Raw genomic sequence first — 27,960 nt, 5'->3', positions numbered from 1 at the left:
AAGGGTGGGAGCCCGGCCTTCGCTAGATGATTACAAGCTGTGCTTTGGTGGAAACCTTACGCAGACTAAGAATACACAATATCGGGGAAACTGTCCCTGATTCTGCCAAGATGTGAGTACGGCCTCTTTCAGTCCAGGTGGTCAGATGGGGGCTGTGTGTTTGTGTGTGCGTGTGTGATTGAGGTACCTTCGTGTGAATGAGGAAACCAGATTTGCGAGGCGCTGGAGTGAGGTCCGCCCCGGAAGGAAGGTGAGGAGGGTGAGGAGGGCGGCCGGGAAGGGTGAGACGGGTGGGATGGTGGGGAGCCCAGACTACTGGCCAGGAAGGTCCCCATGAAGGAGGCCGAGGAATTGCCCATCAATCCACTGCCTGCACGCCCACGGAGGAGGAGGGGGGGGGGTAAGGATAGAAAACAGTGTTAGAATTAGAGCAGCACATGTTCACCTTGAATAAGGTGTGTGAATAAAGAAAAACAAATCAGATGTAGATTTAAAGGTCCATTAAAAACCACCCCGGGGACAGGGCGAATGAGTGAGAGCATGAGACTCTCCTCCCCCTCACTCCCTCCCCGTCTCCTCTCACACGGCCTCTCCCCATGGGCAGACAGAGGTCTCATCTCACAGCTGAGTACACACTTTCTCAGGCTCTCTCCCTCCCGCTCTCACACACTTTTGCTCCCGCTCCCCAGTGTCCCTTTCTCAATTTCTCTCCCTCCCTCCATTATCTTATACTCTCCATCGCTCACTTCCATGCCCTCAATCTCCCTTATTGCTCTGCGTCATTTCACCTCAACTCCTGTCCTCGTTCTTCTTGTCTCGCAGCGTAACTTTGACGATCCTGTATCCTTTGTTTCTATTTTTGGGGCGTCACACTTTTTCCTTGTGCCCTCTTGCCTTCCCTCCTCTCTGCAATCACGACGAGCAGAAAGACACTATTTGCAGGCCTCTTTCCAACCCTCATTGTCTCTTCTTTCGCTCTCTGTCCCCTGGTTCTCTCTGACACATGACATATTTCTGTGCTTTGTTCTTTACCATAATGATGGCACCAGCAGAGCAATCTGTCCCTGGCTGGGTGAACTGTGTGTTTAACAAGACTATGATGAGTAATTGACCATTCGCAGCAACGCCCGAGTGACTGGGGGCTGATTGTCTATTATGCATTGCTGGGCAAGCTGGAGAAAACACACTGATTAACCACTGCTTAAATTGCATTCCCATTACGTGCTCGGCAGTTGCACTTGAGCGAGGGGCCCGAGCGCCCCACTCCTCGCACATCCATTTCCCCCGAGTCACACCGCCGTGGAGTCTCATGCATGTGTAGGAAGCCATGATGAGAGCACACGTGCACAAACTCACACACGTATCGGTGTATTGTCAAATTTTCCGCATTGGACACGCTTCAAAAAGACGAGCTGATCTAACAAGGAGCGCTGTGTGATTCGATTTTCTTTAAGCACGAATCAGTCCAAATATGAATCGATCCTTTTCTGCGAGTGTGAGAACATGTGGAAGTCTTAATCAGCCAGGCGGCGTGAGTGCACATCCTGTGGGCAGACAGCAGGAATAAACCCATCTGCCGCTTGCTCCCGCACCGAATAGCCTATGGCTCAGCAACCAGAGCACAGGAGCATGCAGAGGCACACACACACACACACTTACAGAAATAGGCATGGGCACATATTATTGAACACATACAGACACACATGTCACACTTTTCACCCCAGACGGCTGGAAATCACCCACACCACCTTGAAAATACCTTCAAACCCACTCTGTGTGTGTGTGTGTGTGTGTGTGTGTGTGTGTGTGCGCATGCATGTTTGATGGTCCATCAAAAACTATCCACCGAAAAAGCAGTCTCTTAAACCCAGTCTGACTACTACATTTTGAATGAAAACTTGGCCACTGTGAATATTGTATTTTTTTTATTTTTTTTAACTTTACTTTAGATCAATTGGGAAATACATTCTAATGAGCCTGCAAAGGAAAAGGGTGCCAAATATGAGCCTAGTTCAGCATGTTATCTGACTATACAAAAACTACACAAAGTGTTTTTTTTATTTCACAAATGTGCACAGGAACCGAAGAAGTGACCTCGGCATTCCATTGTAAAACAAAAAAATGACAAGTGAGATTTTTAAATATCTTTAGGACGCAGCTATGTAGGCATTGGTGCCAAAGCAACAGCATACAAGCCAAGTTGGAGGTAGCCTGATGGCATACTACTGTACCCGTGCCCCCCCCCCCCCCCCTTTTCTTCTCCGCTGCCACCTCCTGTCACCCCTGACCCTGCGGAGCACTTTTGGCAGAGCTCTGTGCAGTGCAGGGTGGGGTTTTGGGGTGGGGGGGGCAGGGAGGGTGGATTATTGCCAGCTTGCTCGCTAGGCACACATCCAGGCCCCGTCATCCAGACACCCAGCGCTCCTGTATGGCACCGCCTTCAACATTGCATACTCCGTGGCCCTCTCTGTCTGCCCCGTCGCCTTCAGGATCCTCAGCTTTCTTCAACGCCTCGGGCTCACATAAACCTGCTAATCCTCCTGCATTATTAACAGCCTCGCCCCAGAGAGAGAGAGAGAGAGAGAGAGAGAGAGTGACAGAGAGAGGCTGCGAAGGGGCTCTTCACACACCAAGAGAGGACAGAGCCTCCGTCAGAAAGACCAGGAGAGAAAAGGGACAATACATAAAAAAGGAATCGAGATGCTAGGCAAGGGGGTCTTTGAAGTTCAAGCCGACGTTGGGGGGGAGAAGTGGATTGAATGAACCATAGGAGGGTCTTGGATCAACGCATAAGCAGCTAGATCAGACCTCTAGGTGGTCCACTTTGGACATACGGTCTCTACTGGGCAAAGGCTGCATTAGACTGCTCCACTATCGCATTGACACTTGCCGACTCCACCTCTCCTTCTGTGTTCTTTCTGCTGCTCGCCTCCTGCCGAGACACTTACAGTACATAGTTTCTGCACAAAAAAATGTCTTTCTTTTGCAATTTTTGAAAGCACTGTTAAATATGATTCACTTCCTCAAATCATTAAAAGGCCTCATGAATCAGAGGTGTCAGTGAGAAAGCACACAGGTTATTAAAAAGGGCTGGTCTGCTATGTTGTCGGGGCAGTTCCAGTTTAAGGACCAACTAAGGCAGGGCAGAACAAGTGAAGCAAAGGTACGAGGCGTGACAGCATCTGTCCTGGACCCACCGTAACTGTTTATTTAGCAGCTTATTAAACGATGACATAAATGCAGGGAGTCCATGCCGGGTGCCTGTAAATGTTGCGTTTCCTCTTTCCTGCATTTTGTTTTTTAACCTTGTCTATTTATTTCTCAGGTCCTTAAGTGGTGCCAGCAGTGCACTTGCACGGCTCTTAAGAAAATCGGGTCATGTGCATCCTAATCAGCCACGGTCCCTGACAGCGATGAAGATTAATCCTATTAGAGAATTAAAGGAGAGCAGAGCATTGGGATGGGGGGGGCCTCCCTCTCTCTAACATCTAAACATTCCACCCTGACACCCTCACTGGCACAGCTGTGCTCAAATGGGTTCAAATGTACAAGCACAGAAACAAACATACAAATATCCTGTGGAGGTGGACGTGTTAAGTGCTACTCCACCCACACTCCAGCGTGGGTGTGTTGGGCGAGGGAGTCCGGTTTGTGCGCAGCAACTCAAAAAACACATTGCATGCAACGCGCAGTAATGTGGGCCCGGGCAGAGGCCCCCGTGCACTGCGCGGAGTTAGCAGCGTGCAGGCGGGGAGGCGGAGCGGTGAGAATGGAGGCCCAGTTGTCATGGTAACTAAAGAGAAACAGCGCTCGAGGCAGCCAGCGTAGCCATTACAGCAGCAGTGGGCAGATGCGGTCGGTCATTGTGATGCTCGGCAACAACAGCCTCTCCAAACTGCCTCAGCCAACCTGTGCAGCGCACACAGACACACAGTCACACTTTTGCAAACTGTTTCCCATAATTAAGCTGCAGGCCCCCTACTTATTCTATCAGCGATGAGTAGTTGTTCGGTGTCTCAACAAGGTGTTGTATGTTAAGTGGATGTAGAGGGATTCACGTGGGCCAAGCAGTGATAGAAAGAAAGCTAATAAACAAAAGGGAGCCGACCAACAGCACCTTGTTCGTTCTGTGCTGGGAGACGGATCGAAATTTCCTCTTTGAGTAACACACACCAGATCACACACACACACACACACACACACACAACAGAACAGATCTTTGACTGTAGCTATTGTCTAAGAGAAGTACAATTACTTTACAGCATGCATCGCATCTTCCTGTTTGCTCTTGACAAACGAGCCAGAAATGTCCGCAGCTCTTTGTCCTCTCTGCTGACGGCACCCTGAAGGGACGGATGGACGTGCCGTCTAGACAAGGACACCAGACAGCCGACGAGAGAGGAGAACGATGGTGACAAGTGGAGACGAAAAGGGAAGAAAAAAAAAATCAGGTTTGACTACATCAACCTTTTCTCCACAGCTCAGTGATCCGCCGGCGCCAGAGAGGGAAGGATAAAGGAAGACAAAACGCCAGGAGAGACACACACTGAAGATGTCAGTGAGCAGGCGGGCAGAGGTTGCACGGTCAGCGACCAGCGCCAGATGTAGCTCTTAACAAGACTTGTCAATCGCAGCTCATGTATTCTCCCTTTGTCGTGTCCAATGACAACACAACCACCACCCGTTTTCCTTTAAATTAAGTCCATATTAGCAAGAGTTGAGAGATGATCAAAAGGAAAACCAGAAATATTAACTACCCAACGAGTTCTCATAAAGATCCAGCAGCTACTTGTTGCTATACTGTTACTGTACTGCTGCTGGTAACTGATTATCTTTACTAATAGTATGGAATATTTGGCCTGGTTTGGGTCTTTAAAACTTGAGTAGGAAAGAACATGAAACGACCGAGGCGAAGGAGAAATTTCAAAGTCAACTCACCGAGCGAGAACATATCGAGCGGATGCGTCTTTCTCATCAGACTTTCCTACCGATGAAGCTCCATGTTTTGCCCAGGAATTCAGACGCCCGAGAAGAAGCCAGCCAGACTTTCCGCACACATATTCACTCATAAACACAGGGCTGAGTTCTCTGACCCTTTACCAGCACCAACACCGGCAAACTGGATCCGGATTGGCCAACTGTACGCACCGGCGGCCCCAGACGGACTGCACACGCTACCCGGGAGGGCCGCTGACTAAACCCAGCGCCTACTTCCTCACAATAAAACGCAGGAGGCATTCAAAGTGGCTACTAAGGAGGGGGATTTCCTTCTAACAGTCAAAGTCATCTTGGAGACATTAGCGCGACTGCTGGCCAAATTCCTCCTCGCTTTAGAAACAACTGTAACAGGTCTTTTTTTGTGTGTGTGTGTGTGTGGGGGGTTGATGGGGTGGGCACACCAGAGTCAGAGAGACAGAGCGAGCAGCCGGTCCGGTCCTGGAGCCGGGCCCCGGTGCAGAGGTGGTGGTGTGTGTGGGGGGGGGGGGGGGGAGGCGTGCCGGCAGCGCACGCCTCCGACACTTTCCACACTGCGTGCCTGTGGAGTGAGCTGAGTGGATGTGGTCAGAGCGGGGGTGGGAGAAGTGGGAGAAGGGAGCGGGAGAGGAAGCAGTGGGAAGGGGCGATGGAGGAAGACGGCGAGGACGTACGACTGGGGGTGGGGGGGAGGGGGGGGCAGCATCCAGGGGAAGGCTGAGGGGAGGCCGTTTAGACTAGAAGTGTAGATAAGGGTGCGAGGAGAACTGTGAGAAACTTTTGAGAGTGAAAGAGCCCCAGAGAGCGCGTGGGAGTGTGTGTCGCCGAACATATGCGCGCCTCCTTGTGTGCGATTGTGGGTGCGTATGGTGGCCGTCTCGCTGAAAGTTGACAGCCTGTGTTTGTGGAGTGGCTTTGTGGTCAGCCGCCTTGCTTGTGACTGAAGAAATGGTGGGGCGAGATTTTCTTTTTTTTTAAGTACTATGCAAATAAAATTGGATCAGGAAGGTCAGCCAAAGCGTCCTGCGCACTTCACTCAGCTGTTTATACTATACACGTTGACATGATAGGGATACGAGATTCTAATCCTAAACAAATTAGTCCAACTGGCTCATCCTGGCTTGGCAGGGAGCCTGAAAACAACAATGGATCCACACAGGCTGTGAAACTGCACTGAAAACAAAATATCTCTGCAGGCATATTTTGTTCTGGGAAGGGAAGAAATTATGTCAAATATTCTACCTTCCATTGATTCGACTTCTTACCCCCCTTCGTTTGTCCAGGCGAAAAATGTGTGGCAGCACCCGGCCGGCCTCCTAAAGGGGTATTCTACTAAAACTATCGTTTTTAAAGGGTGTTTTCTCAAGAGAGGGTAATCAATGCTAGAAAGGGGGTTCGGGGAGGTGAGGGGGCAGCTGACGGGAAGAGATAGCCATGTCTGGAAGAGTTCCTGCTGTAGAAGTGTTTTATGGGCAAAGTAAATAAAGAGCTATTTGCGGACCAGGAAGTGTGTCGTTTAAGAGCTTCGATTGTCAAAGTAAGAGCTGGCTGAGGGGTAAAGACCACACAGCTCCGGGTGAAGAGGTTAAGAGGGCAGCACACGTGGCGATGTCTCGAACAGGTTGGAAAAATGAACAGGACGAGGATCAGAACGACGTTTTGGACAAAAGCTCGAGGTTAAAAATAGGGTCTTGTAGGTTTGCGCTGACGTTTAAGTGGGATCGCCGTGATCCGTGTGAAAGCGCAGAAGTGTGCTGAGTCACCGGCCTCATCTGTGCCGAACAAGCGGACATTCCAGGCCGGGACATGGAAGGTGGGAGGAAAGATTCGAAACAGCAGCAGGGCCCGGCCAGGACAAATGAGTTCAAGGCCCATTACCTTCCTTTCACACCCGCCCACACGTACTCCCATAACACCGGTTTAATAGCATTCACAAGAAAAGCTATGTCACAGCACAAAATCGCCAAAATCTGTTTTCAATCTCTCCTCGGAGAAGTCAAATGTTGATGACGTAACAACAAGTGCATATTGCATTAGGCCAAGAGTGTTTCCTCTCAAAGCACAGCGCTGTTATTTCAATCAGCATTTTACTTTATTAAGGTAACCCCCCCCCCCCCCCCCCCCTCTGCGCTACCTAATAAAGCGCTTGTGTTTTCTATGTCTATGTCAAATGAAATGTGAGGGGTTTTATAGAATGTTCATTAATAGCCTGATATTTTGCTGAGCACTTGCAGGGCCAGAAGCATTTGGTCCTTTGTAGAGAGGAAGCTAAACACTCCTCAAGGAGAACCATTTGTTATCCGTCCAAACTTTGCCGAGTTTGCTTGTTAACTGACCCATTGTTACATGAAGCTGTTTCAGGGCCGTTCCGGCTCTTTATTCTTCAAGCATGAAATTGAGATTACCATAATGGGGCTCATCCATCTCATGCTCTCTTCCGCACAAGCATGCTAAATATCCACATTTGGATTTTGCCTTCTCTCGTTTCCCTTCTCTGTCACTCACATTACAAGTTACACACATACACACAAAAAAAGAGCCGCCCACAGCTGCGTCAGGCCATCTCTCTAACAATACAATCTGTTTTCTTTCCCATGATGTTTCCCATTGGCACAGGGAGGAGAAAATCAGATGTACTCCCCCACAGGACCCGTGCAGTTGCACTGATATGGAAAATGATTTCAGTGCTGCTTGAGCCCATAAACATTATTTTGGTCTCCACTGTTAATGACACATTTCTTCCCAGCATTGTGGATCTCACAGAAGAAGAGATGAGTGTAAAGGGGGCTTTTTGGGGGGGGAAGAGGAGGAAGGGGGGAGGAATCCTCCAGGGCCTAACATACAACAGGGGAGTCCTTCACCCCTCAAACTGCATCCTAACATCCCAGGCTTTCCTCCCCCTGTTCCTCTTACACACACGTACAGTATGTAGACACACACACACACACACAGCTAATCAACCATGCAGGGAACTTAAATAGTCATAGCAAACCCCCCCAAGAAAAATCTCATTACAAAGATATCCCTGCTGGAAAACCAGCAGAGTCAAACAGGGATTGCTCACCTCTCTCTCTCTATAGCTGTCAGACTGATTCCAAACACACTGCATTTGGCTCCGGGGCTCAAAGCAGCCCCACTACAATTGGGTCATACAGGCTGTATGATACGGCCCACATATCTTTTATTTGCTGGTCGAAGGCAATACAGCAACTAAAACCCCTTCCGCCTCTTGAAGACAGGGATAACATTTGTACTTTTAGTGGCAAGTTACAAACACTCTGCCCGAGGCGTAATGTAAAGGAGAGGGGCGCCCGCTGCAGCCCCGAGTAGTAAACACAAGTCATTTAATACGATTGGCTGTAAACCAACGGGCCAATAGCGAGACACTAAACCTCCATTTGACATCCATTAATACCCATCTGCAGGACCAAATGAGGGGAGAGGGGGGAGGAGGGAGGCAAAAACAGGATAGTGAGATCAGGCTAGAAGCTGTGCTCAACCTTCGAATGGTCTCTCAATCTCCACATTCAAAAACAGGGTTTCCATGGTTCTCCTATTCCACTGGAATCATCAATTGGAATGCTCAGGATCTGGTTTGTTTTGCGGCTGATGACTGATCTGTCTGAATCCATTGGTTTTATGCACCGGCCAAAGGGGATGGATGGGTGACTAACGGCAGCTTGCGTGCCATTTTTTTCAAGCCGACGCAGCCAAAGCTCAGCTGGCTCGGGTCAGGGACACAGATGTGCCTGGTGGTGGGGAAAAAGGCAGATTAAAACAAGCGCTCAGCACTATTCTCTGTAATTAGTCGCCTGTTAACTTTTGAACTTAATTGGTTAATTGAGATGTGGTTAGACTGGGCAGGTTTCCCCTCCCTCAGGGTGACCATACGGCTCCAGTGTTTCAGCCTGGCACAGCCTGGCACAGGGGGGTGGCTGCCTCTCTCTCTCTCTCTCTCTCTCGCTCTCTCTCTCTCTCTCTCTCTCTCTCTCTCTCTCTCTCACACTTTTTTCTTTTGGATTTTCTAGCATCCCACCGCTCCAGGGACGAGGAGCACTGATACCATGCTGCACAGTAGGCAGTAAAATAGTGTTTTTCGAGTGTATTTGAGCACATTTGCTTGTGCCACATCAAAGCAGCTCTTTGACCACCCAGGACTCACAAAACCCCCTTGTTTTCTCTCACCGGCAGCGCTGGATAGATTGTGGATGTGGGTGGGTGGAAGTTACCTCACCACAGGCGAGGGTGTTCTGCCGAAATCAGACAGTCAGTTTGCTTTTGAGGAGACATGAGCGGCGGGAGGGTGGAGAATGAAAGTGCGGTGCAGTACGTACACAGACAAACACACACAAAAAACCCAACGGCAGTACATAGCTTGAGTCCCCCCCCCTCTCCCAGCTTCTCTGGTTGATGTATAAGGATAACTACAACACCACATACGTCTGTTTAGGCAGATTTTGCCTGCCGTCTTCCCTTTTCTACTTTCATCCCCTCGTTTCTCTTGCTGCTCCTTTGAGCACCATCACTCATTCCCCTTTTGGGTTTTCCCTTTCCCTCCTAACAGCCTCTACATCATCCTTCCATCACAACCTCTCCTTCCCCCTGGAATATGGAGCTGCTCATATTCCTGTCCTCCCTCATCGCCCAGCCCTCTTCCCTCAGTTGGCGTCGTGCGCATGCTTCAAAATGGAAACTCTTTTTTGGGAGGGTTTTTAAAAAAAAAAAACGTTTCCCCTCACACACCCTCGTCCTTCTTCTTCTTCGTCTTCTTCTCTACTCTTGTTTGTCCATCAGTTTCCCCGAGACCTGGGAGGGCAATGAACTACTTGGTTTTATGGGGAGTCAAAAGGTTCACCCCTTCTTCCGTCAGAACCGCCCATAAATCAGCATCCTAGCGGCAGCCAGGGCTCGCCGGAATGTCCCCTTCTCTCTTGTCCTCCCCATCCCGTCTCCCCTCCCCCCCCCTTCTTTCATCTGCGGGCCCCGGCGCCTCCTTTAGGTCACGGAGAGCCGTGCTGGACACAAGGGCCCTTGTTGCAGAGACTCTCTTTGCTGCTGTCCTACGAGCTCTCTTAGATTGGCCTGTAACGTGATAAAGTCCTGGAGTGATGTGTGTGTGTGAGAGAAACACAAGGCAGCTCCCTGCTCTGGCTTCTCTCGGCCTGATGCAGCCTGTCAGGGGCGCGGTAGAAAGGACAGATAACAGAGCAGAGAGCCGCCGCACCAGCCAGCCAGCCAGCCAGCCCAAGGTCTTTCTGCAGCCCTGAATGTAATTTCATGTTGGTTCACAGGGGGAACAAAGGAGAAATGTGCAATACTTGTAGCTTTGACCGAGACAAATGCACGCGTTTTTTGTTCCGATACCTTAAAGACAAGGGACGGGAAGGCACCTTGGTAGCCAAGGCCAAACAAAATACAGCGTTACCTTGTTAAGTATACACATTATTATATCCATGGCTTCTATGGTTGCAAAGCATCTTAGCTAGAAGGTCAAAACGTCAGACTTTCACTGTAGCGGCCCACAGTGCCAAGGGTGTCCAAGGTCAGCCATATCACACAGTAAATCATTCTACGAAATACATCTAACCAACTGGGCTTTAAGGATGAGGAATGTCTCCCGACCGCATGACACCGGTCATCCATGGAATGCTCAGCCGGCTCAACATCTGCAGCAACACACTTGAGTAGAGATGAGCAGAATAAGGAGCGTTCCCTGCAATCTGTGCAGAGGAGACAAGGTCATCCTCGCCCGTACACGAGCAGATCAGGCGTAACAAAGACAAGGGTAGCCGTAAAATGCCTCTCCTCTCCCTCGTCCAGCTGCTCAGCTTGACGTGGTCTTTTACAGCTTGGAGTAAGTAGGCCCGACCCCAAGGTCAACACAGGCAGACGGAACGGAGGGATATAATCTTGATCAACTGCTCATGGCTTGTCCGTCTGGTTGGTTGCCACCATTGCTGTCACCTGCTACCATTGCGGTTATCACATCCGCTGGACAGGTGGGCGGGCCGGACGGCCACGTGCCGTCTTCCCTTCGCTCTGTATTTGTCTGCAGGTGGTATTCAGAACCGGCACAGAGGAGCAGGGCGGCCATGTGTGGCGACAGAAGCATTTGCCGCATCTGATCGAGGTTAACAGATGTGCTGCAGCTGCTCGCTTTGTTTGACAAAGCTCATCCTCAAGCACACAGATGCACACCCACTGAAAAGGTCCCTTTTATATACAGTACATGTTCGCAGGGTGGAAATGAACATCATATATTTTCTCACTGCTCAATAAAAGTGTTTTGGTCACAAATGAAAACCACAAATGAGGGCCCATGTTGTCTTTTCTTATTTTTCTTTAATATGCACTTCTGTAGGCCATAAAACATATCAGCACATACGCACTGGGCCAGAAAGTCACAAGCTCTGTAGCGAGCCAGACCAGAGAAATTATTTGGGGGGAAACTGTGGATGGAAGACAATTTAAAGCGAAGAAGCGCAAGTGAGAGGTAGCGCAGAGAAACCTCATATCCACAAGAGAGCAACAGCTTCCAGCAGGTTATCGCGACGGCCCGTGCGAGCCGAGCTCAGACTGCACCTCGCAAGGGGCCATAACGGAGAAGAAGGGAGAGGCGGGGGTGGACAGGGAAGGAGAATAAAGAAGAGTTATTAGGGTGTTGGGAGGCAATGAGGGGAAGAGGGCCTACTGAAATGTTTTGACACAGAAAAATAGCAAATGGGACACATGTACTTAAACAAGGGTTTGAGAGGCAAACCAGCGCAACCTTTTTTTCCCCCAATACCATCTGTCATTTTCTTTCTCTCTGCTCAGCTTGACGCGGGCACACGCGAAGTTCTGACATCGCTGTCAGAGAGGCCTTCGGTCTTTGCCGGGTTGAGCAGTGCGATCAGAGCGCAGGTCCTTCACCAGGTTGCTGAGATCCGAGACTTTTTATTTACACGAGCTCACAGGAAGGCAGCCCGGTAGCCAGACTTGAATGTTGTATTCAGCAGCAGGCTTTGCTCAGTAGAGGCAGGCGACAAATTCCCTCACAGCCAGTCTATGTGTGTGTGTGTGTGTGTGTGTGTTTTTTTCTATCTTACTGTATTTGTTTTAGCTCAGTGTTTTAGGCTCGGCTTTGCGCTCCTCAGATAAGAGCGCAGTTATGTCAACACATGGGTCCTGTGAAGGAGCCGCCTGGTCGTGTTGACACAATGCGACCCTGCTCATTCACTTGGACCACAGAGTTCAGCCATCATCTGGCCTCCGCGGTGACGATGACCGGAGGCCTCGTAGGGGCCGGAGCCCCCTCCTGGTTTGGCCGCGTACTGACTATCATCATCTTTCTTCTCAGCTCGTCAGGTGAGAAGGAGGTTTGGAATAATTAATGCTTTTTTTTAAAAAAACAATGTTTAAAACAGACTGCAAGAAGGGCTGGAGGGGGGGGGGGGTGATACATGCACCATACACACAAGCACACAGGCAGCATGAGTCTGCATATTGAGCTGAGCTGAGCTAAAGGAGCAATCCATGCATAATTATGGAACGGGGGAGGGGGGGTTAATTGACTTCTTTGAGAGAGATCCTGATTTGTATCAGCCTGTACCGTAATCATGTGAGCCAGGGCTCTCATTAAGCCCCCTCCCTCATTTATCTCTCTTCCCCTCTAACCCTATACCCTCTCCTCCCCACCCTCCCCAACTGCCCCTGCTGAGTCCTCAGCAAGGAGAGGGTGAGGTAGATTTATAGCTCCCATCCGAGTGAGTAAGGTTCACACCGGCACATAAACCCATGATGAGTGCACATTCACGCACACGCATACACACATTAAGCCTCCAGACTGCAGTTGACCTGTCTGGGACCCCCAGCGCGGTAATGTACAGACTAGCAGGTATTAGCGGACAACCTGCGTGTCTCTGTGGCCAGAAACATTCAGGCATAACTGTTGCTACCAGCAGCGACAAGGTGTTTTTACCTTGTGCGTCCTAATGGCCAAACGCCTACTTCGTAGGAGTAGCACAGGACTTTTCGAGAGATTTCGTCCCCGCTGTAGCATCATGTCTGTGTAAGACGAGCGTTGGACACAGTCGGAGCAGGGACGTTTCCTGCAATAATGATCAAACCACAGTACAATGGAGGCCGCATCATAGCGCTTTGAATTATTTGTACACTGACCAGCACCTGTAAAATATCCACTCATGACGGTTTTAACCAGTCCGTCCTGTTGTGCATCCCTTTCTGCAGTGGAAGTTTGGGGTGAAGCCGAATACCATCAAGAGAGAAAGAGAGAGAGAGAGAGAGAAAGAAACGGATGATGTGGAAAAAGGAGATGAAAAGTGACAAATGGGAGATTTCCTTCACAAGCTCATAAATCAGGGCTCTCAAAAACTCTCTTTTTCCCCTCTTCACAGCGAGCAAAGCACGGACCCACACCAACATATGTGGACATTCACACATGCAAGAACGCACACTGTCTCCCAGATGTTGCCCCCCCCCCCCCCCCCCCCCCCCCCGCCACGGCTCTCCCCCAAATCTAGCTGAGCAGAAACATGTCTCTTAAAATGTCTTTTCAGTTAGGAGTGGCGTGGCGCTTCAAAGTAACGCACCTTCAAAACCGGCCCGGTCCATGCACGCATAATGAAATAAATCCCACTCGTTCTCTCCCATCGGAACACGCGGGGCGGACGGGCCCGGGCAGCACAGCTGGTGACGCAGGTAAGCAGGACGGACAGATGACGGCAGACGGATATGAGCACTTCTTGTGAGTGACCCACATTGAGTTATTAAAAAGCGCCTCTGTTTTTCAGCGGACATGCGTGGGCTGCGAGGGGAAAAAAGCCAGTGACTGCACCCTTGTTGGGGACTGAAGGAGGTTCAGCCCGCCCTGTAAAACTTGAGTATTGCGCAGGACGGTCCCACAGACGGACGAATTGATGGGGATCCAAAACGGACTTAGGATGTGCCTTTCATTTTGAATGTTCACCATCTGTTTGGCTGGAAAGAGACGCCACGGAGTCGCGAGAAAACAGATGAGACAGAGAGCTTTAAAGTGTGTGTGCATGAGTGTGTGTACTTGTGCAGTGTGACAGTGTCTCAGTATTGATCTTCAAAGCAGCTCAAATTTCTGAAACGAGATCATTCAGAAGGGGACACACACACACGTGCAAACACACACACCACCAACCCCAATAAAAAATGAATAAATAAATAACAATAAAACGCATGAATTCATAGCTTTCTCTAAAACAACATGTCCGACAATTCTCTCCTTCCCCCTCGGCTGCATAGTTTACTCTTCCTCCGCCATTCCAGTGGTATTGATCCATCCAATTTCCGTGTGTACAGATGTCTGGCAATGCCCTGTTACCAAGGATGACCACTTCTCTCCCCATACTTCAGTGGTCTGTCGCAATTTTAGCAGGGACGGTGTACAGACCTTCCATTTCCGCAGAAACAAACTGAGCACGCGTCCTGTTTGGTTTCCCTAACAGCCGCGGCTCCGCATGGGCACAACCGCGTCCTTTCACGACCCGGAGCAACCGCGGCCCACTGCTGACCTCCAAAAGCCCCCTGGATGAAAACGCCTCGCACGGGTTTTCTCGTGAAATCCCCCGAGCATCGACCTCTCTGTGACCCGTGACCAAACCAGGCGGTAATCAGCTGAGATACACAACATCATTTCTGTTTCTGTTTTCAAAATTCTCTCGCTCTCTCGCTCTGGCCACGTAACCCCACAGAAACTGCAATGTTGCCTGTTTTCCTTCTGTCTAGTTAAAGGAGAGATAACACAGGCCTTAGGCCCTGATGAAGAAAGAGCAGACACACCCATAACTGTCAGACCAGATGCTGGGAATGCGATGTGATTTACAGGACTTACGGGCAAAAAGAATAAACCGCACTTTCCAGCGAATGTGGGCGCACCTGAGAGCAAGCTGTTCCAAGAGCAATGAATGAGTCATTTAAATTTACGAGTTAACACAGCTCATTCAAATTAGTTATGCAACAGATTTACACAATAGTTCCGTAGGAATTCATTATTTGTCAGTGTTTTTCTCATGGTTACATGTCACAGATACAGCGGCGACTCAACGTTGCAACAGAAGCAGGTGGATCCTGCTGCATCCACCAACAATGTCCTCTGCAGAACGAGAGAGGACAAGGGGTGGATGGAATATGAAAAGCCCCCGCTGAGGTAGAATTAGGCCCCTGCATCTGCCCCCACATGCCACTCCGTTTCCTCTCTCACTCCTTTTGTACAATCTCTCCACCACACAGCACCTTTGATTACGCTTTCCCGTATGCACACAGACACACACACACACACACACACACACCTAAACAAACAAGCACAAATGCACACACAAAAGCTCAAGCGCACAAAAACACACTTCATCTGTACTATCCAGAGACAGTTGCGGCAGCTGAGTTTTCATTTGGAGGGAAAAGTTGCCTCCGCTACAAATAAAGACAGGCACTCAAAGAACAAGCAGAGCTCAGTTATCACACGGCAAACACACACACACACACACACACACACACACACACACACACACACACACGCGCACACTTGTGTGTAAGCAAAATGCACAATTCAACAAAAACATGCAAAAAACACAGGAAACCACTCATAAAGGCGAGTCTATCACAGGGACAGACGGGCAACAGCCTCACACATAGCAAACACACACACACACACACACACACACACACACACCCTCCCTTTATGCTGTGTAACCAAAAGGCATTCAGCCATTTCAGCAGCATTCTGAGCTGCGGCCAAGTGAGAGGTCTGTCAGTGCATTAGCCAACATGTAATCACAGCCCGACCTCACTGCAATTAGAAGTGCTTCCATTCTCCACTGGAAACACTGGCTTCACCCTCGGCTAATAGTGTACTTTACTCCAACAGCTAACTGACACAACCCCGAATCTTGTTTCTGCTTCTCCAACACGCACACACACACACACACACAGCCAGACAGCTGTAGCTCGTCCGTCAGTACGGGAATGGATCCTGGGAATAGTCCCCAACCATGCCGCATCAATCCCACGAGTGTTTAGGCTGTGTCTGTGACTAAAGACCTCTCCTCTGCCTCCACGCCTGTTTCAATGGGGAAAAAAAAATATATATATATATATATATATTGCCCATTTTACCAGTGTGACAGAGAGAAATGACAGTGAAATTATGAAACAACTGCAAAAAGCTGAGCGCATCCTAAAGGCTCTCTTTCTGTAGATGAGGCGGGCGTGCAAGGGGAGGATGGCTTGGTGGCGCTGAGGAAACGCTCGCTAATGAAGACCGAGGAAGAGGGAGCACACCGTATGCTGATGGCGTTGCTATTAACCTGTGAGCTGGTGCACTTGGGTGTCACTTCAAAGCATTCCTCGCTATTAATCAGAGACTATCCAGCCCTCCAGCAAGGGCCCCGTTGGCTGTACCCCCCCTCAACAACACCACAATAGAGCCATCATTACGGCCGCTGTGCTACACCTCGGCCAGACAGCGCGCCTTTATCTCTGCATATGCGATACATACTCACGGACAATTAATTTACCTGCCATGTGTCCGAGGAAGGGAGGGCGGAACGGGTGGCGGTGGGTGAGGTAGGGGTGTATTCATGCACACATTCCCATTATGTGGGGGGGGGTTATGTATTTGGGTGGGGGTTGGGGAGCACCTGGCTCAGGTTGCATCCAGTGAGCTGAGCACTAGGGCTCGGGGGTGGGGGGGGGGGGCTCTCTTATATTACCGCACCCGGGAGACGCTGCGACCCGTCGGGCCCTGACTCCAGCCCTGATCGGCCCTCTCACCCGGCAAACGCAGGCGGGGGGCCAACAAGGCTGACAGCTTCCCTCGCCCCAGGTTCCCTCCGGGTCCCCCGGTGAACCACAGCCGCTCAGCGGGATATCCGCCGTAACGTAAGAATTAACTGTCTTTAATACCAAATACATTTCATACAGCGCTAATCCCAAACACACACACTCACTCTTTCTTCCTTTTGTTTTGGCTATCGTGATGGACAGCACTTTCCACCAGGTCGAAGCGGGAGCCCCCGGGAGGGGGGTGGGGGGGGGGGTGAAGAAATGATTGTACTTTTTACTTTTCTTACTGGGAACGAAATGCATCAGCGAGGCTAATGGGGAAAATATACGGCCTTGTTTCTCGTAAATTTGCACATTCATGTTACATGAGGATGAGAGAATACGATACAAGACACTCTTACCCCCTCCCCCCCCCCCCCTCCCCCCTCTCCCCCCTCTCCTCCATCTGCCTGCTGTTGTACTGTACAGAGTGCCTGCAGACTGTAGCAGCGCTGAGGGGATGAGATAACCGCTCACCATTGTGAGAAAAGGCTGTCAAAGCTTTGTTTTTTTTTCTCTCTCTCTCTCTCTCTCTCTCTCGCCCTCCCTCGTAAAAGAATAAAAAAAGCCGGAGCAGTGGCTGCAGAAATACTCCTGTTTCTATAATTAGATGTAAACAGAAGAACCAGACTCTCATGCTCGCTCTGTCCCACTGGCCCCACGGCCTCCCGGGAAGCAAGATGTGTGAGCGTGCCTGACGTGCCGGTGTTTGTGCGTGTGCCTGTATCTTCTTTTTTTTTTTTGCATGCGTGTGTCTGCTTGCAACGCACCAGCAATTGTATGACAGCATGTGACAGTGTGCATCTACTCCCACCGTTGCTCTCCTCCCTTTCTCTCCCTCGGTCACTCTGTCTGTCTCTCTCTCGTGCACCGGAGGGCAGGTCAGCGGGCCGGGGCGTGCGTGGCGAGCAGCGAGGGCTAACGCATGCCAGCGCCAGCAGACAAACACACATCTGTTGCTGAGGAGCCAGTCGTTTGCCCCACATCCTCAGGACAAATACTGCGTCGGGGGGGAGAGGAGGCAGTGTAGCCTAGTGGTCACACCGGGGCAGAGGGGACAAAGACAATGTACAAAGAGGTCGGAGGGCGGGGACGGACCCACGTCAATACAGGAGGGGGTGCGGTATATACACATGGACTATCAAAGAGAGAACATGAAATCATTTGCAGTGTGAACCAAGTGATTTGATGAATGAAACCGAAGGGAGAGAGAGAGAGAGAGAGTGTTTAACTAATCAATGTCAGGGGGAGCACAGGATATCCATGCAAGGGAGATGGAGTGAGGAAATGGGAAAAGTGTGTTAGCAACAAGTTCCCGTTGGATTGAGCGGCAGGCAGCTGGTTGGGCGGTCCCCAGAGACTTATTAAAATGGAATTCCTGATGCTTATCATTGTTGTTTTTTTCACAAAAGGGCTGACACATCCTTGAGTGGCACGCTGCATGTACATTCAACGTCATATCTCAGCATATATTCAGTGGGACACTCGCCACAGTCGCCAACATCATGGGTTTATATTTGAGTTTGTTTGCTGCTCGTCCTGTCTTCCAAATTTGTGGATCCTAGTCACCTATTTGAAATGGGGAAGCCGATTTTCCAACACAGAAAACACGACATGAAGGTAAACAGAAACAAAGTTCTGCATGGAATTAACCGGTGATTCATTAAATTGATCGCCGGTTCTTTTGTAAATTTGACAAAACCGGACTTCTGTCGCTAAACTGCCATCTGACAGATGAAGAATTTAGATTTTTCAAAACTCTCCTTCTGTGATGAGCACAGGCCGCTACACAAGATGCATCACGGCGGCGTGAAATCCTGCCAGGAGAACTTGTGGCAGATCCAGAAGGGACAGACGCAGACGTTAGAGGGTTAACAATGCACCTGTCTGGGCATAACAGCCAACCGCAGGGTGCCTCGCCTCTAGTGGGGGGTGTCGGGAGAACAGCGCCCAGCACACACAAAAAAAACAAAAACTAGCCAGCCCGCCACCCAAACACACACACTCCTACACTATTCACAAATCTGCTAACAACAAAAGGGCAACGGCCCTTTTTTTTTGTTCTTTTCACTGGACGATTTCAATAATAAAATTTAAATTAAAAAACAAGTAATCTGGATTTTCTGCTTGAGCCGTTAATAATGTCTAACAGCTGTCACATGCAATACGGCTGTGCACTGAGGTGGGCCGGGGGGCTGCCTGGTGAGAGGCAGCCTGATACTGGCAGAGGGAGGGAGGACGAGGGGGAGGGGGGGGAGCATAAAGAATGAGAAAAAGAACCAAACAGATCCGAATCACAAACTAAACAGCAGTGGTTGACTTTGGGGCGACTGTATCAGTCTATTCAATCTTGCAACAATACATTTTCACTCCAGCTAGGTTTTTTTTTTTTGTACGTTTGTGTTCGTCATGGGAAGCGAACAAAAGACTTGGATGGATTCTTAACGCAAAAATAGTATGGTGAGTTTTTTTAAATCCAAAGCGCTGAAATGTAATACAGGAAGGTATTACCCAGCCCGCCACTCTCACCCGTGGGTCTCCTTTGTGTTTGTCCCGTGTACACGCCCCTTGCTCCAGGCGAGGGCTCCGTGGCAACGTGCCACGCGGTGTAGTGTGTGTGGCGGTCTGTTTGAAGACCTCGTCTTAGGGGCGCCGCACACGGCCACTCGCTCGCAAAATCGAAACGTTTTTTTCGAATAAGCAAAAAAGTGAAATGCGAAAGAAAAGAAAGTGTTTAAATCCCTCCTTGATCTTATCATTTAAGTAACCTGGGTGGAATTAATTTGAATGACACTGACGCCCCAATCCACTCAAAACACAGCATAGTCTTGTAATAAATAGCCTTGTAACCAAAAGGTATTTGGAAATATGCAAAGGGTCTTAGCCTTTTAAAGCGATCGACTGCTCATGCGGGTCATACGGCTTCCAGTGGGAGCATCGGGGGGCGGGGGCGGGAAGGGGGACAGATGGCGGCGGCACCGGGGCTGGGTGCTATTTCAGCCAGGTGTAGGATGCCAAGTAACACCTCCACCATTCACGGGGACTGCTGTGACATCGCATCTGAACCGTGTCATCTCACAACAATCCACAAACGAGTCTGACTACAGTCCAAGGTTCTCGCTCTGTTTTCCCCGAGCCGGGACAAGAGAGAGAGAGACAGAGAGCGGGAGCGCGCAAGGCCTTTGTCAAATGGACCTTGTCCTGACACCCACATCCTGTCACTGAACTACACCTCCAGGCCTATGTACAGTTTGGTTTTCTTTGCACATTATCTTCCATAACTTATCTATCACAAGGGGAAAAGTGTACAAACTGTGAGTGTTCTCAAGACAAGAGCTACAAGGTTGAGAAGAAGAAGCCACCACCTTCTCACAGACAACCCACTCAGAGAGGTTTGTTCTTTTAAAGACCCCCACCCCCCCCCTCCCCCGGTTGTAACCAAGCCTTTGCTAACTCTTAACAAACACCTGTGTCTTTGAAGCGTCTTCTCAACAACCACAGACCCGTGGGATATTCCAGCGATGAGACGTTCAATAAAAGTCTCAGTAAAGTTATTTATTCCCCTTTGGAAAAAAAAAGACAAAAACAGACAGACTGCATAGCTAACCTTTAAGGGGGGGGGAGCTTCTCCGATGGCTAGCGAGGACATAAAAACCAAGGGAACGACGGGGACATCCTACCAGAAAACAATAAAAAGGGTGGAAGGGACTGTTTTTTATCTTTAACAGCAGCCGTAAAAACACACACAAAGCTGGGGTCTGCAACAATGGCCCGGGGCAGGGGAAGGTGGCTAAAACAGAGGTGGAAGGAAGACCGCCGCTTCCCAAACACGAGGGTCTTCCTGCTGGAAAGAAAAGAAGCGGGAGGAATAGAGGGGAGGACAGAGAGGACAGCTAGGGGAAAGGGAGAGATGCAAAGGAAGGGGAGGCCGAGCGGGCGAGATGACACAAATATGACCTTCGATTGAACGGGGTGTATGGAGCAGAGCTCAACCATGAACGGCCTCCGAACCCCTGCTGCTTTCACGCAGCCACACCTCAGCCGGAGCACACTGATCGCAACAGTATGGCTGAAAGATGAGCCCTCAGCCATAAATGCCAGCAGTAAAGACAGTCCCACTGTGTCTCCTGCTTTGACACTATCCAACATCTGAATCCAGGCTTCGTGTCCAACTGCCAGCCAGAAATAGATCAAAATCTACTGTTTTAAAGTCCTTGTAAAAGGACCGGATGAATTAAACCCCATTAGATGGGTCCGTAGGTCTTTGCCTTAGTGTACCAGCAGACAAACAAAGGGAAGTCGCTCCTGTGTCCCATTGCCAGATCACAGTGCACAAACTGTAAAATCGATCACCTGACATGCATTAGAAATGACTGCCTTGTAGTAGGTTAAGATGAACAGAGGCAAGTGCACAGCGACAGAATCTCTACTGTTTCCAAGTTAGCACGCTTCAGTGATTACGGCTCCTATATTCTGAGAATAAATACCTCTGCAAAGTCAGAGGAGCCTTTCTCGGGGAGCCACGTCAGAAACCTGCATCTGAATGCATTTTTACGTCAACCCTGAAATATTCATGTTCTTTGTAAAGTATTCATGTGAACCAGTGTGCACGTTAGTCCCCAGGGGGAAAAGTGGAGAGAAAACTGAAGGGATCCAACACACTCACTAAACAACATGCTCAGTTGTGCTAATGTTGCTAGCACACGGGACACTTGAAGGTAGACTAATGACCTGCCCTGTCAGGATGAACCAGTCTGAGGGCAGTTTGGACAACATAAGAGTTGTTAGTGAAATTGGCCTGTGTTTATTTGGGTAAACGGAATAAAAAAAAAATGAAATAATTCACATAAATATACATTTGTTACGAAAGAAATTTTATTTTATTTTTGACCATATCAAATCTGGACTTAACAAAGGAAAAAACATTTTAAAAAACGTTTTTTTCCTCATGTCAAATTTGCATTGTGTTAATCTGCTGTTTTGATGAATTACAATCTTAAAATACGTTTGAATTATGCTTCACGGCTCATCCATCTATTTGCGTTATGATATGCTTGACATTTTCAAATATTATTAAGATAATAAATCAAAGACGCTACATCAGCGCAGCACAATAACAAAATAATTCTAACGTTGCCCAGAGGGGATAAAGATATAATTTGAACTCAAATGATTCTCCGTGTTGATTCAATAAAGTACCTGAAATACACAAAATTAAGTCATTTTCCAGATCTCAACAATATATATTAGATGGACCCAACTCCTTTCACGCCCATCTATTACTGACGAGGCTGGGGAGAACAATAAACCACCTTTGCTGCTCATTGAACAGTGATGACATTTGGAAGGTCGGTCTTTGTGTCGGTGAGGCACAATAATACAACAGAAACACACAATCTGGTTGGGGAGCACCTGTACCCTGTAGCCAGCATTACCCTTCATGCTCTCACAACATGCATAAGAAAAAAATAAACATATAGGTGCAGGCTCTCCTTCTGTGTGTGTGTGTGTGTGTGTGTGTGTGTGTGTGTGTGTGTGTGTGTGTGTGTGTGTGTGTGTGTGTGTGTGTGTGTGTGTGAGCGCGCGTGTGTGTGTGTGTGTGTGTGCTGGCAAAAGCAAACATGAATGGTGAGGGATAAATTGTGCCCATGAATTCTCCTGAATGGCTAATTAAAGCTGTTTAGCACGATTTTGCAATTGAATTCAGAATCTTTATGATACACAAGTAATTTGAAAGAAATATATTTAGTTGGCCTATTGCCTCTATGAAGTAGACAAATAAAATGTAATGCAGAATACTTAAAATAATTGTCAGCAGTGATTCAACCGCGAACTACATCAATCTACACTGAGGCCATGTAAGTTATGAAATAACTTTAAAGGGCTACATTTTTCTTGGTTTCCAGTGACCCGAGATTCCTCAGTCACTGTATCATAAACATGTGTTTTTTTAAAAGCCACATTAACATTTTGGTGGTTTCAGAAGTGAACTGTTTCATGAAAGCAATATGCCACCATTCTCTTTTCCTTAACATGGCTGGAGAAAATACATGCAATGATATATTGTCATCAATTCCATTCTTTTATTTGGTCTTTTCAAAATGAATATAAATCTTATATATCTAAATAAATTTAAAAAATGAGACTATTGCTCCAAAAAACTTCATATTATGAAAAACTGCAACATTACAAGCATCACGGTTTTATGTTTTTGGAGGGTTGTTGCATATTTCTACACCCATACTTTCAAAAGACATCACACTGTTTTTTCCTATTTTTGTTTATAAAAGCTGCACATAAGAACATGAGACATCCAAGTTACTGGTTAAACCTGATGCATGCACTGTGAACACATTTGCACTTTGACACTTTGAAGCCCAATACAGAAGGAGCCTCTTCCTCACATGCCCAACATACAGTGAAAACACATGCAGACCTGTTCTGCTTTGCTATTATGCCTCTAGGAATCGCCCTGTTTATTTTGTTTTTGGTTGAGGAATCCAGAGGTGCGACATTTATCAATATAATGTGAAGTGACGAAATCTCATTCCACATTTAGGCCCAGAGCCAGAGAGAACCAGTGGCAGTGTGCTCTGTCCAACTTCCCATGTGCAAACTAAAACGCATCTTAAATGCCATTTCTAAATACCGTGGAATTTACCTAACTTATCAAATAGCCATTTGTTTTAATGTAGGTGTTCCCTTTGATGAATTGGGCTGTAAATGTTGATTCAGCTTAATCCAGATTCCTGATAGCATTAATCAAATTGCAGCTGATTTATTTGCTGATATTGGAATAGGGGGAACTCTCAACAGGCACACCTGATGAGGCATTTATTTTGAACAGAAAGCCCATATCTATGCATCTGTTTTGTTCAAAAAAACATCTGCTTTTGCAACACTACACACAGCCCACATCACTCACGTGAATAAATGCACATGAATTATAGTGCAGCATTTCGAACAACAGCCAGCTTTAAAAGGTGGATAGATATCGACGAAAACCAATGTTTTAGTAGCTACATTGTAATGGGACAACAACAAAAAAACATGCATGTTTGACTAACCTGAGTGGGGAGACATCGGTATGTGGGACGGGTAGTATTTCCCCGGCGTGAAGTGACCGCCGTGCTGCACAGAGCCGTGGCCCGAGGGAGCGATCCGAGAGGCGGCTCGGTGCACCAGGGTCCCCCGCTCTGATAGGAGGTGCGCCGGGGCAGCGAAATCCCGTCCTTCCATTCCGAAGAATGTTGAATAATCCGAAATCCGGATGGGGGCAGGTCAGGATAATCAAATGCAACCCATATAATAATCCTTTCCTTCAGATTTATGTGTTGCATTCAGTCGATCGCAGGCTTCGCCAGCCAAAAACGGAGCCCCCGATCATCTTTTCTGTCGAAGGAGAAATCCAAAGCAATATTCATTATTTAAGAAGAAACGGGACGCCACGATGCAAAAAAAATCATAATAAAACCACTGACAGTGCAAATGCGAAATGTAAGACGAAACAAATCACTAGCACCGCTCCCGGGGATTTTTTGTTGTTGCTGTAACGCTTTTCTGTCATACGAAGGCGTGTGTTGCATCCAGCTGAAATCACCCATTCCAGCTAACACCGCTGGTGTGTCACCGCAGACAGAAACGACGCGAGAGGCGTCCAGAAGCCCAGTGAGCCTGGCCCGCATTCAGCCCTATCGATCAGCCTGCTGGGACAGCCTACAGGCCCAGTATGCATCATATGGAGAAGAGCTCTTCGTGTCCCGCAGACACGGACACAACAGCTGTGTGTATCTGTATGTATATATATTCTTTCCCAAAATGGTCATGTCCTACAATATCCAACATTTTCTAATCAAACAAGTCATTATACCACGCCAGGTGTCACAAAAGCACGAAAAGCGTATTAACATGAAATATAGCATGCATTTACATATATAATATATATATAGAATCACAAAATCACGATCGACACCCAAACGCCTCACAGCAATGTCAGAGGAGGATATGTGTGTTCCTGTTTGCCTCGTTTAAAATAACAGAAGCCGTAATCTCAAAGTGAACGACGCTGGCTGCCTTCTCGTCCTTTTGTCTCGGATTGATTGAGGCGTTTGCGCCTCCACAACATGCAGTTCTCAGGAATCTCACAGTTTTCCCATTTTACAATACATTGATACCAAATTTGGGAAAAAACGTGTCATAAATCCAGCAATTACAATGTAATTTGCACCATCTGCAAACCGCCAAAACATCCCAGTTTATCATAAATCAATGTTCTCAATTGCAAAAAAGACGTCATGCATCGACCAATAGGAAGAAAGAATCTGTACCGTCAGTTTATACAGTTTAAAAAAAAATCATAGAGAAAGAAACATGTTAAAAATGAGATTAGTATTAGATACATAACAGAGATGCATCAGCTCCTGAAAGACATTGGCTCTCTCTGTGGGTGTGTGTGCACGTGTGTGCGCACGTTTGCGCGTACCCGCGTGTGTGTGTGTGTGTGTGTGTGTGTGTGTGTGTGTGTGTTGGCATGTGAATAAGTGCACTCTCCCTGTCTGCATCTGCCTTGACCTGTTTCAGGTCAGGTAATCAAATGGAGTTGTAAATACATTACGGGCTACATCCTCTGCCATGCCACAGAAACAACATTATGTTTTAGAGATTTGTAGGAGAAAATAACATTCGAATAAATGAAAATTAAATGTTACCGTTAAAAGAGGCGTTTTTGGTCCTTAAAACAGTCACACAGCTCATTTTGTGTGCCCAAGTGATGGTTGGGAATAATTAAGTACAAAGCAGGCAAACACAAAGCAGCTTACTTTTATAGGTCCAAATTATTCACATAAATAAGTACATTTTACAGGACTGAAGTTTCGCAACAAATTAGACAATTTATTAAATAATCTCAATTTGATGCCAATTCAGGGTTTATGGAGGGCCTTTCAGGGAGTACCCAGCGAAAGCACCACATATTAAATAGATTGTCTATTACCCCCCCCCCCCCCCCCCCCCAAATAAATTCTGCAATGTGTAAGACTAGCATATCATATACACACTATTTCACCCTCAGCACTATTATCTCTCCACGCAGCGAGTTACTGCTGCTGTCGATTCAGTGCCACATCCACAACAATGCAACCCTTGCCTGCGAAGGTCCCTGGGACTAAAATGTCCCCCAAATGAGGCTTCCGGGGCCAATGTGTGTGCGTGTGTGCATGTATGTGGGGTTCTTGGTTAAACGTTGAAGAAGCCTTTTCTGCTGCACGACATCATGGGTTTGAAGACTGTGTGCAGAGATCCAAGGTGAATGGCCGCCAGTCAGCAGGACTGCCTTTGTCTCCTCGCTGAGAGAGCGCTTTGCAGTCAGCCATTACCTTCCCCCTCGCCATGCTGCTGCAATTCAGCTCGCTATGCTCGTCTGCTTTCATCCTCGGTGTAAAATAGACAATCTACAGCGCGGACAGCGTGAAGACAGTGGTAGATTGCAAACATTTTTTTTTAAATTAAAAAAATGTTCAGAAATGTGCATTCATGTGAATTTAAGCACGCGGTGCTTTTCTTTCATCGCGGGTCCGATTTGCGGATTCCCTCTCGCCACAACAAAATACGGCCAAAAAAAGAAGGAAAAAGAGATTTAAAAACCGTTCAAATGATCGACGCCCCTCGTGCGATTCATTACGCAGCTGTCTATTGCATTTACGGAATTCAATGAAAAGTATAAACGCAGATAATAAATCAAATTGCGCCGTATGGAGGTCGGCTCCCTGTGAGAGATGGGCGGCGGTTCCGCTGCCAGAGCAGGCGGGCATCGAGTGCGCCTCGGCCGGCCAGCCTGGGTGGAAACACACCGCCGGTCCTCTCGAGCCAAACAATATTCGTATAGAGGTCACTGCATCCTGAATAAAACCTCCTATAAGCATGCCACATAATTGGTAACAAACGGGTCTACGGTGTACTTCTAAAAAAAACAATATATTTAATAATCTTCCATATTGGCCAATCGCAAAAATAGCCTGTACGTTTCTAGGATAATTAAAAACAAAATAACATCCCAACAGATCGTCAATCTATAATTCAATATTTAGTCTAATTAAATAAATTTCCTCAGCCCCAAAATAGAATTAATCTCAAACCAGCATTAACAATAATAACATTAGAAACCGAACAGTAGCAAAGATCAAATATACTCAATTTAAGGTTAATCTATTTATTGTTTATCACTGCATTAAATCATCGATTAATTCCACGTAGGAAACACCTCGCATCCTGTTATGTTATTTTGTATATTATAGCACTGCACTGTGAATAATGAGCACAATGTCACATCGAGCATTTTGGACTAGAACACAGCGTCTTCCCTCTCACAACGGAGACATGGGCCTTAAAATATTTTATTCATTAAAAATAATATATATATATATAAAATGACTACTTACGGGTATGTTAAATCCTTGCATAACAATAAATAATATGATCACAAAACACAGGGTGGGAAGGAGCAAGGACAAGTGCGACGCCCATTTAAAATCAAAACCTGAAGTGAACCATGTGGCTAGAGTGAAATCCTACAATATTCCCCTCTGAGGCTGAGCAGTGCGTAGCCTGCTGGTTCGGTCTATGGGAGCGATGGGACTCGGGCTTCCGGCCTAGCTGGATCGTGGCTCGGATCTCCGAGCGGCGGTTTATCTCCCGGTGCAACTGCGTACCTCGCGTCTCGGGGCAGGGTAAACACGCCTCCCATTGGTCGGTTTCCTGCGCGTCGTTCAGATCGTGCCGCCCGCCCGCGGACACGAGAGGTTCTGATTGGCCGACGGCGCGGGCCAATGGCGCGGCGACTGGCGGCGCTAAACAGAGAGAGAAGCGCCAGATTTAAAGCACGGGATGGTTTTAAATCACGGTACAAAAGAGCTCAGTGCAGCATGAGTGCGGCGACACAACGAACAGGGATCAGGGGGATGGAGTAATGAAAGGTCTGCAGCTGGTGATAGTGTGAACAAGGGTACATAAATATGAATTTGTCAGAGTAACAATTCACTTGGACAATGCTCCAGATGTATTTGAATTGAACATATTTACATTGAGGCGGTCTACGACAATGTTCATAATAGTGTAACTAATGTAAAACCATATGGGCCT

The 27,960-nt window shown here is 47.9% G+C and overlaps 1 protein-coding gene across 17 annotated transcripts in view; it reads right to left on the bottom strand.

Annotated features, from left to right (window-relative positions):
- Positions 1-27,565, bottom strand: part of bahcc1a (BAH domain and coiled-coil containing 1a) — a 56,953-nt gene extending 29,388 nt beyond the window's left edge. For 10 of the 17 annotated variants that reach the window (XM_078083722.1, XM_078083727.1, XM_078083726.1 and 7 more), the window contains exons 1-3: positions 27,261-27,556; positions 23,892-24,216; positions 188-370 (exon numbers count right to left, since the gene is read on the bottom strand). In XM_078083722.1, coding sequence (XP_077939848.1) covers positions 188-370; positions 23,892-24,063 — 355 coding nt within the window. In that variant the 5' untranslated portion in view covers positions 24,064-24,216; positions 27,261-27,556. Of the gene's footprint in view, positions 1-187; positions 371-4,938; positions 5,095-23,891; positions 24,217-24,305; positions 24,493-27,260 lie in introns of those variants that run through there. The other 7 variants (XM_078083729.1, XM_078083733.1, XM_078083740.1 and 4 more) reach the window with 4 other exon arrangements.
- Between the last annotated feature and the right edge of the window lie 395 nt (positions 27,566-27,960).

This window comes from Gasterosteus aculeatus, chromosome 11 (genome assembly GCF_964276395.1).
Source record: "Gasterosteus aculeatus chromosome 11, fGasAcu3.hap1.1, whole genome shotgun sequence".
NCBI classification, from domain to species: domain Eukaryota; kingdom Metazoa; phylum Chordata; class Actinopteri; order Perciformes; family Gasterosteidae; genus Gasterosteus; species Gasterosteus aculeatus.
The sequence above is the reverse complement of the archived record's forward strand: the minus strand, read 5'-3'. Positions and strand labels throughout refer to the sequence as shown.